The following is a 17,466-nucleotide window of genomic DNA, read 5'->3' as shown; positions in this document are numbered from 1 at the left end:
ATAGGTTTACTCGGTCGACTCTTTGGTCGTAAAAATAGGACGTTGTATTGTACTAAGACACAAGTTGTCGTTGGAAATTTTGTGCCGCTACTATATGTTCTCTCCTTTCTTGCTTGTACCCGATTATTAATGTTCTAATGAATCAGCTCCTCGTCGTAAATACAGCCGGAACAATTGTACTAAGGCACAGGGTTGCTGATAAACAAAAGAGCGACCTTGTGGTTACATTTAGATGTTAACCGGTTCAATTCTTTGATTGTAATTACATTTCTCAGTGATTAGTTATAACATGAACAACCTGTTGTACTAAGCTGTTCATTGCTGTGTTTGAGAGACCGGGTTATTATTGGTATATTTTAGCTAGATCTTATGGTTCGGCCGAGTTCTCTTGTAATCACAAGTAATGTTTCCAGACGTTCCTTCAGAGCGGTCTTAATAATTGACAATCAGTTTAATTTTGAAAATATTAACAGCCAACTGTCACCAGGAATTTTGTCAAAATAAAATTGTCAGAATGGACGTGTCGGCATCTAGTCGCACCTTGGTTGCCGATTGAGGATAAGAGGTTAGTTGCTAGAACCGCTCGGCCAACCCGGCCGTCCAGACTGCGTCCAGCGCGGTAGTAAACACCTCTGTTTCACCCGATAACGGGCGGGCTGCAGGTTCAGCCGTCTTGTAATCATCGTCATATTGTTTGCTATTTTGATTTATTTTGCGAAAGTTTATCCATCTTAAGGTATAAGGTCAAATTTTGCACATTTGCTCATTTTGCAAAAGCATAGAAAGGTTATGTTTATATATTGTTAAATAAACAGGTTGTGTGAAAAGAAAGTTGTATTGGTGGGTCCTCCCTTACAAGTTTTCTTTAATTCCAGTAAGTGCCACGTATCAAAGATAGTCGGAATTTTTCATCCAATGATTCCGCTGCGAAAGACTTTTATAACTACACTGTTCGCAGTGACTTCTATGGTCGGAAATGGGGAACTCCCGTCCGTACGTGACAGAATAGGTTTCCCAAAGTAGTGGCATCATTAGTACTTATCTCTTCTCGTACTGTATGTTATACGTTATTGTATGTTACACGTCCTTGGTGACAACTGTGATGCAGACATCTTCCTCTCTCTAATTTTGATGCAGTTTCATTGCTTTCCACAACCTGCCTCGTTAAGTGATAGTCTAAGCTTTCCTACCAGTATTGGGTTCAGTTTGGAAATTTTTGTTGATAAGATACTGCAGAAACTGCCAAGAGGGAGTTCTGCTGACGTTACTTTCATTTCATTCAGTAATGTTACTTTGGCGCGTGTCTCGTATTACAGTTTCATTTAGATGACAATATTCAGAAGATAACTGGTAGCATAAAGTATCTGTTACCGATATTGCGAAATCAATAAGTCCGAGAAGGCTGAATGTCAACTATATTTATATTGTGAGTGGTTCATACTTCCTGCCATATAATTTCTAGCAGTTTCAACTGCGGATAAGAAAGATCTTCTTAAATCAGCCCATCTAATCAAACACCGAACTTTAGAACTAATGTAAGTTTTAATCTACAGTCGCGTTTTTCATTTCGCCCACTGTCATTCGGTTTCTGTACGTATTGCCATCGTACAGCCGTATCGTAGTACGCAGCAGTCTCACTCGTTTACCAAAGGTGTCTCAAATACGGATCTGTTTGAAAGGTGAGTCTGACTGCGTGCCAGGCTATGGCCTGAAGGCCAGTGGGCAAAATAACAAAGTGAGATTGTAGACAAAAATGTATTGTTTCTAATGCATATTAGAGGCTGTTCCAATGGGCAGCATGACAAGAAAATGTACTTTATTATTTATTTTGTTGCCAGTCATATTTGATCACGTGTTTCTAAATGATGACTACTCTGGAAATTGATGGAACAGACTGATTTGGAACTAGTCACAATTAAGGCATATGTACGTAATTGGATAGTAAACAAAATCTGTGATAGGAAACAAAATCAATAACAAAATACTATTGCTGTTACAATGCCAACGTAATGTTGGCATTACACTACTGGCCTTTAAAATTGCTACACCAAGAAGAAATGCAGATGATAAACGGGTATTCATAGGACAAATATATTATACTAGAACTGACATGTGATTACATTTTCACGCAGTTTGGGGGCATTGATCCTGAGAAATCAGTACTCAGAACAACCACCTCTGGCCGTAATAACGGCCTTGATCCGCCTGGGCATTGAGTCAAACAGAGCTTGGATGGCGTGTACAGGTACAGCTGCCCATGCAGCTTCAACACGATACCACAGTTCATCAAGTGTAGTGAATGGCGTATTGTGACGAGCCAGTTGCTCGGCCACCATTGACTAGACGTTCTCAGTTGGTGAAAGATCTGGAATATGTGCTGGCCAGGGCAGCAGTCGAACATTTTCTGCATCCAGAAAGGCCCGTACACGAACTACAACACGCGGTCGAGCATTGTCCTGCTGAAATCTAGGGTTTCGCTGGGATCGAATGAAGGGTAGACCCACGGGTTGTAACACATCTGAAATGTAACGTTCACCGTTCAAAGTGGTGTCAATGCGAACAAGAGGTGACCGAGACGTGTAACCAATGGCACCCCATACCATTACGCCTGATGAAACGCCAGTATGGCGATGACGAATGTGCGTTCACCACGATGTCGCCAACACGGATGCGACCACCATGATGCTGCAAACAGAACCTGGATTCATCCGAGAAAATGACGTTTTGCCATTCGTGCACCCAGGTTCGTCGTTGAGTACACCTTCGCAGGCGCTCCTGTCTGTGATGCAGCCTCAAGGGTAACCGCAGCCATGGTCTCCGAGCTGATAGTTCATGCTGCTTCAAACGTCGTCGAACTGTTTCTGCAATGGTTGTTGTATTGCAAACGTCCCCATCTGTTGACTCAGGGATCGAGACGTGGCTGCACGATCCGTTACTGCCATGCGGATAAGATGCCTGTCATCTCGACTGCTAGTGATACGAGGCCGTTGGGATCCAGCACGGCGTTCCGTATTACCCTCCTGAACCCACCGATTCCATATTCTGCTAACAGTCATTGGATCTCGACCAACGCGAGCAGCAATGTCACGATGCGATGAACAGCAATCGCGATAGGCTACAATCCGACCTTTATGAAAGTCGGAAACGTGATGGTACGCATTTCTCCTCCTTACACGAGGCATCAGAATAACGTTTCACAATGCAACGCCGGTAACTGCTGTTTGTGTGTGAGGAATCGGTTGGTAACTTTCCTCATGTCACCATGTTGTAGGTGTCATCACCGGTACAAACCTTGTGTGAATGTTCTGAAAAGCTAATCATTTGCATATCACAGCATCTTCTTCCTGTCGGTTAAATTTCGCGTCTATAGCACGTCATCTTCGTGGTGTAGCAATTTTAATGGCCAGTAGTGCACTAAAAACCATATAAATAAAGTCTTTCTGGGCTTCCAGCCGCGACAGGTGGTTAAAATTGCAAGAGGTTTCGACCGAGCTCTCCTTGGCCACTGTCACGTGGTAAATGACTGCTGTATCGCAGTGGCCTCGCCGCTATATAGCCGCGCTGCTGGCTGTGACGTCACTAGTGCTTCTTCTTGGCCTAATGTGGTAATGTTTTCGTCTCGCATCCGTCGCGGCAGTTTCTACCGGTTCCCAGTCTGTGAAGAGCACCAGACCGACTTCCTTACTGGTCCTGTTTTCAGATTTTTTTAATTCTGTGGCTTCTTTTACAACGGAATCCCAAAACCCCTTCGTCCTCATAATGACAAAAGTTTCTTCGAATAGTATTTTCTACAGCGCGTTCCGCGACGGTTAGTTTTCCTGATAACGTAGGCGTAAGCAGCTCTCGTGTTGCGCCCCGCTACTGTCGGTGGGTACTGTCTGGCCCCACAGTAGCGGCCACACTGGCATGGTGTTTTGTTCACTAAACCCTTAATCGTCATTCACATGCATGATGAGCTGTCGTATTTTTGCTGAGGGCCTGAAGAATGAGGAAAAGCTTTGTCTTTTCAAGAGCACCCAAATCTTTCCCGACACTGTCTCACAGAAATGGAAAAACACAAGGTGGTGTTTCGCCTGTGCGTCTCACCAGAAATAGTTCTGTGATAAATGGGGTTGATTGTATCCACTTTCCCTCAAGACTTTTCGAAGGTGGCTGAGTCCAAGAGGCAGATTTTCCGCGTCTGAAGCGACTTCAGCACGGTGGACAAGGGTATTCAGAATGCCACGTTTTTGTGCCGGATGATGCTGGCTGAGAGCGTGCAGTTACTAGTCCATGTACGCAGGTTTTCTGCAGACACTGTGGCTGTGGTGCCCTGGTTTTTCGCTGCAAAGGGATGGCAATGCACCACCTATCTCTACTTCCGTCGTAAACCTAATGTGGTCGTGAATGCCTTTCCAGTGTTATAAGCATTATCCGATTTTATCACGTCCATGTGTCCCGATGATAAAAGTGTCATCGATGTAACGATTAAAGAAAGTTGGCTCAGCTGGAGCCGTGTAGAAAGCTACTTCAATTTCCCCATAAAATGATTGGCTAAGGACAGAGCTGACACATTCAACATCGCCATGCAACCCAAGAGGTCGAAATACTGGCCGTCATGTAGGAAATACGATCATTTCAACTTGTGCTTAAACGGACATGTGAATGAAGTATCAAATATCTGCGAGAGGAGTTGGATATATTGTTTAACAGCAACGTGTGTAAATAGGAAGACTTGTAACGCTGGAAATGCATATCCTCCTATTTCCATCTATTGTACTAAACTTTGTTTTCCTTATTTTTGTTACCTGGATATATGACATTTCTGTGTCTTTACATATTGTAATTGTTTTACTGTTTGTATATATATATATATATATATATATATATATATATATATATATATATGCATTTATGTCGATGTATAATTGGTTTGTTTCGTAAATATTATTTGTATTTTTACGCTGGGTCTTGCCTACGGAAAACTGCTATCGAACGATTACATCGATAGGTCGTGTGAAGAATCAAAGTGTGTATGATCTTTGGTAGTGTTAACTCTGCCGCGTGGAGCGCGGGCAGAGAGAGTCTGGCTGGGGTAGCGAGTGGAGCAGGTGTGTTGTGTGAAGCTCCCGCGAGTTGCCGCACTTTCGGGGTTTGGCAGCATGTAATTGTGCTCGACTTGCGATGATAGTTTCTGACATGGTATCGCGGACGGGAAGCATTAGCTGGCGCACATCAAGAGCCCGTCTCGTCTGGTGACCGTGTCGAGAAGAAGGCGCGCCAACATCCAGCTTCTGCAACAGCGACGGACGACAATGAGTGACTGTTGCCACATCCTCGATCGACGGCTTCAAACCTTCAATCAACCAACAAGGAAGACTGGAAGCACGTAAAGTTTTAGAACTGTATGGCAGACCTCAGCTTTTCAAACTTTTAAAACTGTTCAAATCACAAAATTACAGAACTGTAGCATGAACCTTTGTTGCTCATTATCCCAATTGCATTACCAAGCAGGGTCCCTTCCTTTTCCGGAATGAACCCGAGTATCATTGCAATCCAAACGCCAGCATTAAAGCAATATTCTATTTCACTGCTTTAATTTCAAAGTTCAGTTAAAGTATTCATAGCTGGCTACAATAGTTAGATTACACTAGCACAAATTAAGAGTGCGAGTATTGTTACCGTATTTTAGCTTACCTGTGACTGCAGCTCAGCTTGGTACGTACTAAATTTTACTATTGTTATTTGTTCAGAATCATTTAATTCAAGTTCAAAGTTAAATCTCTTATTTCTAAATTGCGTAGATTCAAGTACCTTTTGAAATGATTGTTGAGGTAGTCCAAGACTAACAGTATTTTACTGAATTTCGATGTGCTTCAGAAAGAAAGCTCACTATTAACTTCAGTCACTAAATTTACTTTCGATTTTCCGGTTTTATTAATTCTTTTGCTAAATTAAGTCAGAGTTTAGCGAAATTCATTACTTTTGACAAACTTTCAGTTTTCACACTACACGTGTCAACCTTCAGTTGCCACGCTTCTAGTGCTAATTATATGTGTAATAACCTTTCTTTTTCAGTTACTATAGTAATTGTCCATAGGACTGGCGACCGTAATTTTCCTCAAATCTCAAATATCTAATTACCGCTAGTTAATTGTTAACGTAACGGCCGCACATTTACTTTCTTTATTAACTTTTCAAATTTATTTCCACCAGATTCATTTGCATTTTTCCTTTCATTTATATGTAACCCTTCCCTCCCTCTTTACCGACAAATCAACTTCGTTGACGATTGCTTTTTCCCAAATTTCCATTAGGTACACGCGGTTTAATTTTTCACTGTCATTAAGGTCGATAAGTGAGGGGAGGTTACAGACTGACCAGTATATCGCCTTGCCCAAGACGCAGACGATTAATTCCTTTGACAAAATCGTTGGTCTTATTAATGTGACGCACACAGTGATCTAAACGTGGTGAACGGAGGCTGGCCAGATGTTTGGTAGTCTGTAAGCTGGAAAGTCGATGGTGCTGACACTGGGGCGAAGAGGAGAATCGGTTTTGTGGGTCTTTAGTAGCGCACAAAGCGTAGATAGTCTCGGAGCCTGTAGGGGCAGACTCCTAGTAACGGCCTCTTTCAGTAATGACTCTTTTGGGAGCTCTGATGTCTTCCTCGTTGATCTCGACGCTGGGTCCCGTGCCAGTTTCCAGTAGGTGTTCTCCTCCTTAACTAACTGAGTTTTTGCGTCGTAGTCAGATTCATTCAGTACGACGGAGGCATTGCTCTTGTCAGCTGGCAGAAACAAGATGAGGGGGGGGGGGGGGGGTTGTTCCAGACTGTGTGAAGTCAGTTGCGTTCATTCCTAATCAAGATTTTGAAATTATCCGGCACGCTTCTCGACGAATTTAGTCTGCGCTCTCACTAGGCTTCTTGCGGAAAGCTTGTTCAACACCACTGATAATATCTCTTCTGGCGTAACTACAAGCTCCGGAACGAAGATGAAGAACGCAAGAGCAGAGAAGGCGGTGAAACGACGTCGGCCGATGGTGCGGTGATTAGGACCGCACCACGGCAGGGGCGCTGTCCAGCCTAAGTGAATACAAGCGCCGCTCCACGCAGCCTCGCCCGGACATTTGTGGACAGGATGCGCAGAGCAGTATTAGTGACGTGTGTCAACTTTCAGGAAAACTGCATGTAGTCAAGGTCTCTGAATTATACGGCATGTCGCCCCTCGCTTGCGGCAACATTTTGTATATTCAAGTTAAGTACTGCCAGTCTGCGTTATAGAAACAAAACTAATAATGTTATTTGCTTGTATTGTTGTATAGCATTCCGAGAACGCAGCATCCCTTAGGCACCCTATAGACGAATGGGCAAGACCCAACAATATCACAGGAATACTCCGAGGGGCTGGTGTGAAGTTAAGAGCTTTCCTAAGTGCCGAAATAGCACCCGCGTTGATATGTCTCTCCGTCGTATTCATGATAGTTACGTCTGTAATTTTCATTCTGCATCGTGTTGTTGTTTCTCTTTCTGTTTCTCTGCGGTCTTCTTTTGCATCGACTCCTCTTGTGCATAGTGGCAGCGTCCACCCACTCCGAGTCTAGTCCCGAGAGTATCTCTGTCAACTGCAGGTGGACAGCCAGTGAAATGTAACCTTACCAGCAGCGGGGAACAGCTGGCACGACGATAGATACTTCTGGCTTCCGAATTGTTAATGTGATGGCTCACCATGGCAAATCGCGAAATCGTGTTCTCATCTCGGCAGCGTAGCACGAGGACTAGAGAGCTTAATAGGTTAGCCTCCTTAACACGCACCTCCCCCCGGCGTTTAATGTTGCACCACGTTTCCTCCCCATATACGTACATAATGTATGACTATACAGTCTTGCAGCGATATGAATTACTTAGAGCTTCCAGCTGCGTCAGGTGTTTAAAATCTGACAAGCTTTCGATCGAGCTCTCTTCGGCCATTGAATTTAAAATATCGGGACGGGGGCTTGCAGCTCTGTACAGGTTGGGACACGGCCATCGCGAGGTTGAAGCGGCGCGCGGTGGACGCCGGACGTAAACATGACCACAGATGGCGAGGAGGAGAGAATCAGTGACGTCACCGTCAGCAGTGCGGCGAAGCAACGGCGACACGGCTTGAGAATGGCATAGGAGGGCTCACTAGAAAGCTCGTCGGATTTTAACCTAATGTCGTATCTGGAAACCCAAGAAGATTTTAGTAATTAATGTCGCCCCGAGACAATGCATTCATACATTACTCAAATTCGTGCTTTATCCTTCAATACTGAGTAATTATTGCTAGTTATTTCTATAAATTACAAATTAAAGTCCTCCGCCGCGTTTTTCTGTCTGTGCGTTTGCGCTAATCTCAGGAACCACTGTAGGGATTTTCATACTGTCTAAGCTAATAAATATTATTATCATGAAAAAGGCTGGTATACACAATTTACAAACATTTCGTGCAAAGTGGCTGAACGGTGATAAATTTTTTTCTCTGGGTCTGAAAGCTAGTCTCAGGACCTACTGTAGGGGATGAATGGTTAATTCACAAGGAATGTTTGCGAATGCAGCACGTTACCGCTACGCCAGACAAACCGTCCCGCCATAGATACTTAGTGCTAGCCGTCCGGGTCGCTCGTCTGCTTTCTAAATCGGCTTTATATCGGAAATGTAATGGTATTTTCTACATGCAAAATGTCGATAAAGTTAAGACAGGCCACACAAAGTATGTATCCAAACTGAGTAATGATATGCTGAGTTACAGCGGACAATGTGACAATTTGGCATACAGGTATGTAGTTTCTTGTAGAACCCGAATTTTAATATGTACTGTGTGGCTTCTTTACAGAAACTGTACATTTTCTGTGTGGCATTGGTATTGGAAAGGGGTTTCGAAGAGTGTTTCCGCGACGTAACACGTGTGTTATTTCATGGTATGATAGCAAGACAACAGCGCTGCAACCACTGTTGCCACCACGAAAAGAAGTTACAAACATCTAGCCTACTATACCAAATGTAAGCAAACACTTAAATAAGCTACCATATGTATGTAAAAAACATTTCCGGACTACTTGTCGCGTTAATTCACGGTAAAACCTCGGCGTTTCGATGATTTGCACCATCGTCACCGTCAGGAGCAACTGAATGTCAACATCGCTCCTGTGGTGGCCTTATGTAGCACAGAGGCGGCTTTGATTGGTCGGTAGTTACGTCACACTATCGCAGATGGTGTCAACGTCTGCGTTCGTGGCCCCACTACTCCGCGGTCTAAGGCGCTGCAGTCATGGACTGTGCGGCTGGTCCCGGCTGAGGTTCGAGTCCTCCCTTGGGCATGAGTGTGTGTGTTTGTTCTTAGGATAATTTAGGTTAAGTAGTGTGTAAGCTTAGGGACTGATGAACTTAGCAGTTAAGTCCCATAAGATTTGACACACTTTTGAACATTTTTTTTGCCACTACTCCTACTTACCGTAAACATTGCGACGAATATTTACGACTGTTCTCCGCATCGAGAGCTCACTTCCATTCACCGCTAAAATTGTATCCGCCGTCATCGTTGAAGATTGACCAGTATGTGGGAGCCTAGCAAGAAATTTTTGTTGCATCAAAGAGTATTTTATGTTTATTTGTGAGGCTGTGCTCAGCAACTGTGGATTTCTCCAGCTCATTATTTTTAATATGGCGCTGATGTTCTGCACAGCGGTCGGTAACGGTGCGGATAGACTTGCCGATGTAATTGCTTCCTCATTCATATGGGTCGCTGTGCGTTCCAAGACTCCTGAGGCTGAGAATGTCCTTAATCGGGCGTAGCATCTGCGGCGCTGCATTGAACAAAATGGGCAGACTCTTGAGAAGACGAGGCATCACATCTGTTTTCCGACCTCCTAAGAAGATAAAGAAGATGCTACGCCAAGGACAGCCTCTGCCTCAAGATTCCTAAAAGTTTCAATATTTCATGTGAAGGCGGACGCAATTACATTGGACAGTCCATAGGCACCGTTTCCGCCCACTGTGCAGCACATCAACGACATTTTAAAAATCGTGAACTGGAGAAATGCTTAGCTGCTCAGCACAGCCTCACAAACGAACATAAAAAAAAATGTTTGACACAACAAAAGTTTTATCCCAGGTTCCCACATACTGCGATTCTATAGTTAGAGGCTATAGGGATAAGAATCTGTGAGAAAACCTTCATCCGTGAGGGCGGATACAATCTTAGTGGTCAATAGAGGTGACCTTGCGATGCATGAAAGAGCCATAGATATTCGTCGCAATGTTTACGCTACACTGGGAGCAGTGGCACCATCGTCGCGGACATTGGCACCATCAGCGATAGCATGACGTAACTACTGACCAATCAGGAGCCGTCTCTGTGCGATATAAGGCCATCAGATATGAGGCCATAAGACATGCCACTGCCACTGCTGGACTACTGTTTTACTCTCTAAAAACATATCGATAAAACGAATATCAGGAAAGACTAATCTCGAACCGTCCTCTCGATTGAGCTCGTAAAATTCCGACTGAAAAGAAATTTTATTTGGAGCTGGAAACAAACCGACAGTTACCGACGACATTGGTTGCCCCAAGGAAGACTTGATGAGGACTATTTGATTAGGCCAACACCAGTTACATAATGCACAACCGAAGTATCAAATATCTGCTGAAACACCAAAGAAAATGTGCCTGACAGACAGTTGCTCCAGACAATGTCGATGGTGGAAATGGTCGAAGGTTCGAGGTCTTACCCTGAATTCACGCGACAAGTTGTGCCGTCATGGAAGACTTCGTTCTCATAGGATACGTATGTTTGCCACTGCGCTTGACAGCCACCAGTCTGTGCTCTGTAGCTTTGGTGATCAAACTACTTGCTCGAGAAGTTATTTCAGCCTATCGCATTACCGGGTGTCTCTCCTAAAAGTCGTCAGGCGTATTTTCTCTGGTGTTTCGGCAAATATTTGCAAAGTAGTTTTAGTCCTGCGTAGCTGAGTCAGCCCCAACCAATATTGCTCCTCATATCTTCATGTGACGCCCAACGACTACAGAAAACATCGGCTTGTTTGCCATTAAAAACTAAATTACACTCCTGGAAATTGAAATAAGAACACCGTGAATTCATTGTCCCAGGAAGGGGAAACTTTATTGACACATTCCTGGGGTCAGATACACCACATGATCACACTGACAGAACCACAGGCACATAGACACAGGCAACAGAGCATGCACAATGTCGGCACTAGTACAGTGTATATCCACCTTTCGCAGCAATGCAGGCTGCTATTCTCCCATGGAGACGATCGTAGAGATGCTGGATGTATTCCTGTGGAACGGCTTGCCATGCCATTTCCACCTGGCGCCTCAGTTGGACCAGCATTCGAGCTGGACGTGCAGACCGCGTGAGACGACGCTTCATCCAGTCCCAAACATGCTCAATGGGGGACAGATCCGGAGATCTTGCTGGCCAGGGTAGTTGACTTACACCTTCTAGAGCACGTTGGGTGGCACGGGATACATGCGGACGTGCATTGTCCTGTTGGAACAGCAAGTTCCCTTGCCGGTCTAGGAATGGTAGAACGATGGGTTCGATGACGGTTTGGATGTACCGTGCACTATTCAGTGTCCCCTCGACGATCACCAGTGGTGTACAGCCAGTGTAGGAGATCGCTCCCCACACCATGATGCCGGGTGTTGGCCCTGTGTGCCTCGGTCGTATGCAGTCCTGATTGTGGCGCTCACCTGCACGGCGCCAAACACGCATACGACCATCATTGGCACCAAGGCAGAAGCGACTCTCATCGCTGAAGACGACACGTCTCCATTCGTCCCTCCATTCACGCCTGTCGCCACACCACTGGAGGCGGGCTGCACGATGTTGGGGCGTGAGCGGAAGACGGCCTAACGGTGTGCGGGACCGTAGCCCAGCTTCATGGAGACGGTTGTGAATGGTCCTCGCCGATACCCCAGGAGCAACAGTGTACCTAATTTTCTGGGAAGTGGCGGTGCGGTCCCCTACGGCACTGCGTAGGATCCTACGGTCTTGGCGTGCATCCGTGCGTCGCTGCGGTCCGGTCCCAGGTCGACGGGCACGTGCACCTTCCGCCGACCACTGGCGACAACATCGATGTACTGTGGAGACCTCACGCCCCACGTGCTGAGCAATTCGGCGGTACGTCCACCCGGCCTCCCGCATGCCCACTATACGCCCTCGCTCAAAGTCCGTCAACTGCACATACGGTTCACGTCCACGCTGTCGCGGCATGCTACCAGTGTTAAAGACTGCTATGGAGCTCCGTATGCCACGGCAAACTGGCTGACACTGACGGCGGCGGTGCACAAATGCTGCGCAGCTGGCGCCATTCGACGGCCAACACCGCGGTTCCTGGTGTGTCCGCTGTGCCGTGCGTGTGATCATTGCTTGTACAGCCCTCTCGCAGTGTCCGGAGCAAGTATGGTGGGTCTGACACACCGGTGTCAATGTGTTCTTTTTTCCATTTCCAGGAGTGTATTTTGAATCGGATTTCTACGTGCTCGTTCGATAAAACCCACCCAAATTAGTTACTTCCGAGATTCGTTTTATCGATGTGTAGCAATGGGTACATCAAAACTCGAAGTTTAAACAGTCATCCAGCAGCGGCTCAGTAGCGCTGCGTGCTTGGCGGTAGCAGCCAGCGAGGCGGGCCAGGGCGGTGCTGATACTGCTGGAGCACTGTTCTACTTTCACTCTTAGAACATGTCGATAAAAAGAATATCAGGAAAGACTAATCTCAAACTGTCCTGTCGAATGAACTCCTAAAATTCCGATTTAAAAGAATTTTTGTTTGCGGAAGGAAACAAACCGACTCTTTCAGTCGACATTGATTGCCCCAAGGAAGACGTGATGAGGACTATTTGATTAGGCCAACTCCAGTTACATAATGCACAACGGAAGTTTCAAATATCTGCTGAAACAGCAAAGAGAATGTGCCTGACACTTTTTGCAATATTGTTGAACGAGAATAGAAGCCATCGCAAAATTGACAATATTTGATATATAACGAACTTAACGGTGGACCGCGAAAAAACTCATCAGGATATGTGGCTACGAACCGTAAAGGTGCGCTAGATTGTGTGTTTTTTTCCACAAAATGTTTTGTGTTTTTAGTGAATGTGAAGATGAAAAATTGTCCAAAACTGATGAGAAATTGTTGCTGGAATATCCGTCTCCTTCTGTTTCTCTAAGACTCATTTAGTTACTTCCTAACAGTGCGCTTAGCATAAAAGTCATTTTGTTGCACAAAAATATTTATCGCCCAATTTGCCCTGTACCATAAATTATGTTCACTTGCATCTATAGGCAGCAAATTTAGACCTATAGTGGACGTACGGTAAAAGTATGAAATAATAGCTGCTGCCTGATCATCTACGAAATTTTGATTTTTTATGTAAAAGTAATGAAAAATAGCGTATCAGATATATGCGCACGCGAATTCCTTGTAATGTGAACGGAATAAATTCACAACTTGGCAACACTCCGATCAACAACCACTTTCTTCGTCAAATATATCAACAGATCTAAGCCAGTAATCCATCAATGTGTAGGAAACTAGTGAGCCTTATACATACGATTAAATTTATTTATTTTCGAGCGCTGCGACGATTTCATCTCAACCGAAACGGATCTTTCGTCGTGAGCATTGAACGTGAGTTTTTTTTTAAATGAAACCGTATTGACCTGAACTCTTTCGCAAGAGTAACTTACAAGAGATCTCAGACTGTTATTAGGCCGAAACACGTCTAAATCGGTGGGCTGCTGGGTCTAATCTCTCCTTTCTAATCAACAAACTGTTTCCTTTTCATCACTACATTTCTTCGTGTGAGGTTACTACCAAAGGATTTTTTCTGGTAGTATCGTTTCACTTGACTGTACTTCACTGAAGTAAATGAGGTTTGGGCACAAAATAACTGGACTGACTTTTGTAACAGACAGGCAGCGTAGGCCATAAGGTCAAACGCTAAACTGCCGAGTATGTACCGTCTCTCCTCTCTATTCCCGTTATCCTTTCACTGCCAACACCTAAGTCGGGCCCTTGCCTTCGTTTGTGTCAAACTGTGTATCCGCAGCCAGTTAAAAAAAAACTGATTAGAGTTTTCAAACAGCAACAGATTGATATGATATTTTTTGTAAAAGGTCGAAAGTCTGCCACAAGGGACGGTGATCAATGTCTTCCATGCACTCAAGCTTTAGAGTAGTGTAAGCGGTTCAAAGAGGGACAAAAAGCGATTGAAGGTGAGTCATCTCTAGCGGCAGTTCGTCAACAACGGACAAAAACAGTGAAAAAGTGCCGGAGATTTAATCAGGAAGGTCCGCATGTTGAATATTTGTGAGTTTGCCGGTATTGTAAGAATCGAGAAAGAAACACATGTACAGATCTTCACATCAGGTTGTAGTGATCATAGTGGGCAGTATTTTGAACGGGACAAAAGTTGTAAAGAAGGTATATCCGAAATCCGGTTATTTTCCGGCCATGGCTCGCGTGTTACAAAATGTCAAGAAATGACAGTGGAGAATGTCGTTTTGTGAGCATACGCTCATTCGTACTGCGCTTTAAGTTTAATCAAATTTTGCGGGATTTCGTAATATTCTAAATGTCAATTCCTGTCACCGACGCTCTATTACTTTCAGTCGCCTGTTGAGATAATCGAGTAATATTTCCTGCCCGAGTTAATGCGCTGCTGCGGACACTCACTGGTCTGGTCCAGGCCGTTGAAGCTGGGGCAGCGCTGCTTGGCCGTCGTCCCCGCCCTGGTTGGCGGCCAGCACAGGACCTGGTCCCACGTCCAGTTGCAGTACAGGCCGCCTGCAATCACAGCACACAGCGATACGTTTTACCACATGGAGAATCAAATTAAACAGGCACATTCCCGTGAAACAATTCAAGGTGTCATAAAAGTCTGTGAATTTTATTCACTGTTCTGAACAAAACGTCAGGTCTAGAGCTTTCCGTATACACAATATTTCACAAATAACTGATACGTAAATAGGTTGGTTAGATGCTTTGTTCGTTTACAAAATGTCTATCAGGTATCTGTCACCCGCAGAATATGTCCAATATGACTGTAAGTGAGGAAGAAGTACAAGACCTGATTAGTGGAATGAACGGTATACTGAGCACAAAACATGCACTGAAACTTAACGAATGAATAACGAAAGAAATGAGGATCAGCAGAACTGAGGTTAGCGACGCACACAACACGAAAACTACGGACAACGAGGTAGATAAAGGCGAAAGATGCAAAATAATACGTGATGGACAAAATAGGGAGGCTGTGAGAAGCAGAATCGCGCAAACATTGAGGGCATTCCTCGAATTTCTGGGGAGAAATTTCTGAGAATATATCTGGAGCACAGCGTTGTATGGAGGAGAATCATAGACTGTGGGGAGACTGGAAGACGAAGAAAATCGGTCTGAGGTGTGGTGCCATGAAGAATGCTGATAATGAAACTGATTGGTGAAACAAGAAAAGTGGATGCCCTGTGGAGAAATGTCGATGAATATTTTGCAGACACGCTACAAGGAGGTACAGGATTGAAAGACAGGACCTTAACACATCAAGGAGTGTCTTCTGTTAGACCAGAGAGAACGCTGAGGGGTGTCTAAGAATGGAATGTTTCCAGCAAATAATAGAGGAGGCCGGGCCTAAGAGCCATACTGAGATGAAAAGGTTGCCACAGAGGAGGAAGTCATGGTAGGCCATATAGAACCTGTCAGAAGAAGATGACCCTAAAAACAAAAGAAACGAGGAACTTATGCTAGGTTGTTTCTGCGTAAGTGAAGGAACCGGTGAGTTAAAAGCAGCATCCAGTGAACAGTAGACATAAATAACAAAGTAATGGTCACCATTTGAGGGAGACTATGAAAATCCAGCTCTATGCAGATTCTACTTTTACGAGTGGAGGAGCGAATTGTCTATTAACGAGGAGGTCATTACAGACTGAGTATATTATTGGTATGATGGGGAAGAAGGGCAGCAGTGCCTTCCTCCTTCTGTTGGAAGATCATATTTTATACGAGAAAATAAAAAAAAATTATGTAATACTACAAATGAGTGGATAAGACAACAGAGGGGACCCAAGCGTGTCACAGTGAATAGAGTGGAACGAGGTGGTAATGAATACTACGCAATGACTGATTTTGATTAGCTGGTTGTCACAGACGGTGAAAATATTCGAGAAAAGTGTGATGAAACAAAGAAATTGTTCATACAATCAAGACAGACAGAAATGGAATAATAGTCAAGGAGCTCAGTTCGATAGTACAAAATGAAAGAGAAGAAAAAGTGGTTGGAGAATGTGAATTGGGGAAAGAAATGAAAGGGGAGGCCGACTGCTACAATTCTGCATGGAGCACAATTTAATCACCGCCAACAAGTGGTCTATGAAAGATAGCAGTATACACGGAAAAGATCTGGACACACTGGAAGGTGACACACAGATTAAACAGTAAGACTGAGAAAAAAGATAACTTACAGTATGTACAAGAACAAAGATAAAAAAGGAATAGACAACAAACAACAAAGTACTAGCATTACAAAGCACATAAAACAGGAAAGTAGTCTCTTGCTAATAATGTTCAATGTAAATGTTACCGTGAATGACCGAAATTGGAGAATGTCAACTTTCACCGGTGAATGTGAACTGATACCAAATACGTCAGTGAAAGATCGAATATTTCATTGCATTGTTGTACATTCGGACCCTCTCCTGTGTGTGTCGACAATCACAGTTATGCTCTGGTAGAGGTCCAAAATAGAAGAGTCAAAAAACAAGCGATTGGCTCTCTCCCGCCAAATCCTTTGTTCTCAAAAAATGGTTCAAATGGCTCTGAGCACTATGGGACTCAACTGCTGAGGTCATTAGTCCCCTAGAACTTAGAACTAGTTAAACCTAACTAACCTAAGGACATCACAAACATCCATGCCCGAGGCAGGATTTGAACCTGCGACCATAGCGGTCTTGCGGTTCCAGACTGCAGCGCCTTTAACCGCACGGCCACTTCGGCCGGCAATCCTTTGTTCTGCTCGGAGTCAATCAGCTTTGTCAGTCTTATGCAAGCTTTGACAACGCGAGCAACGTTTTCTTACTTTTTTTCCGATACCCTAATTTATACTAAATGGATACTGCACTAAAGCGTAATATTTTTCATGAAAATTTAAATGCATTAATTGTGGGTAAACGAGTAGGCAATTGTTTTTATTTTTATCACGAAAAGTATTTTAAAATACTTTCTGAAGTGGTTTCTGCTAAAATTAAATGTAACTCACCTTTGGATTACAGACGATTAAAACGTTTTGATGTTTTAAAAATTAATGATGAAGAGAAGTTAATTGTACCATTAAAACCAGGGGAAACGAACGCACAGTATTATGTTACCAATGAGGAATTTTACAGTATGCTATATGAAACTCACATCAGAATAGGTCACGGAGGAAGAACGCGTATG

At 44.2% G+C, this 17,466-nt stretch overlaps 1 protein-coding gene across 1 annotated transcript in view; it reads right to left on the bottom strand.

The window, feature by feature from the left end:
• The window catches only part of LOC126150401 (PDF receptor-like), a 452,937-nt gene that overhangs the window by 301,526 nt on the left and 133,945 nt on the right, over window positions 1-17,466 (bottom strand). The window contains exon 3 of the mRNA XM_049915875.1: window positions 14,713-14,823. Within this exon, the coding sequence (XP_049771832.1) occupies window positions 14,713-14,823 (111 nt within the window). The remainder of the gene's footprint in view (window positions 1-14,712; window positions 14,824-17,466) is intronic.

Source organism: Schistocerca cancellata, chromosome 2, assembly GCF_023864275.1.
Source record: "Schistocerca cancellata isolate TAMUIC-IGC-003103 chromosome 2, iqSchCanc2.1, whole genome shotgun sequence".
NCBI classification, from domain to species: Eukaryota; Metazoa; Arthropoda; class Insecta; order Orthoptera; family Acrididae; genus Schistocerca; species Schistocerca cancellata.
Note: the sequence above shows the minus strand (reverse complement) of the source record. Positions and strands in the feature narration are given on the sequence as shown.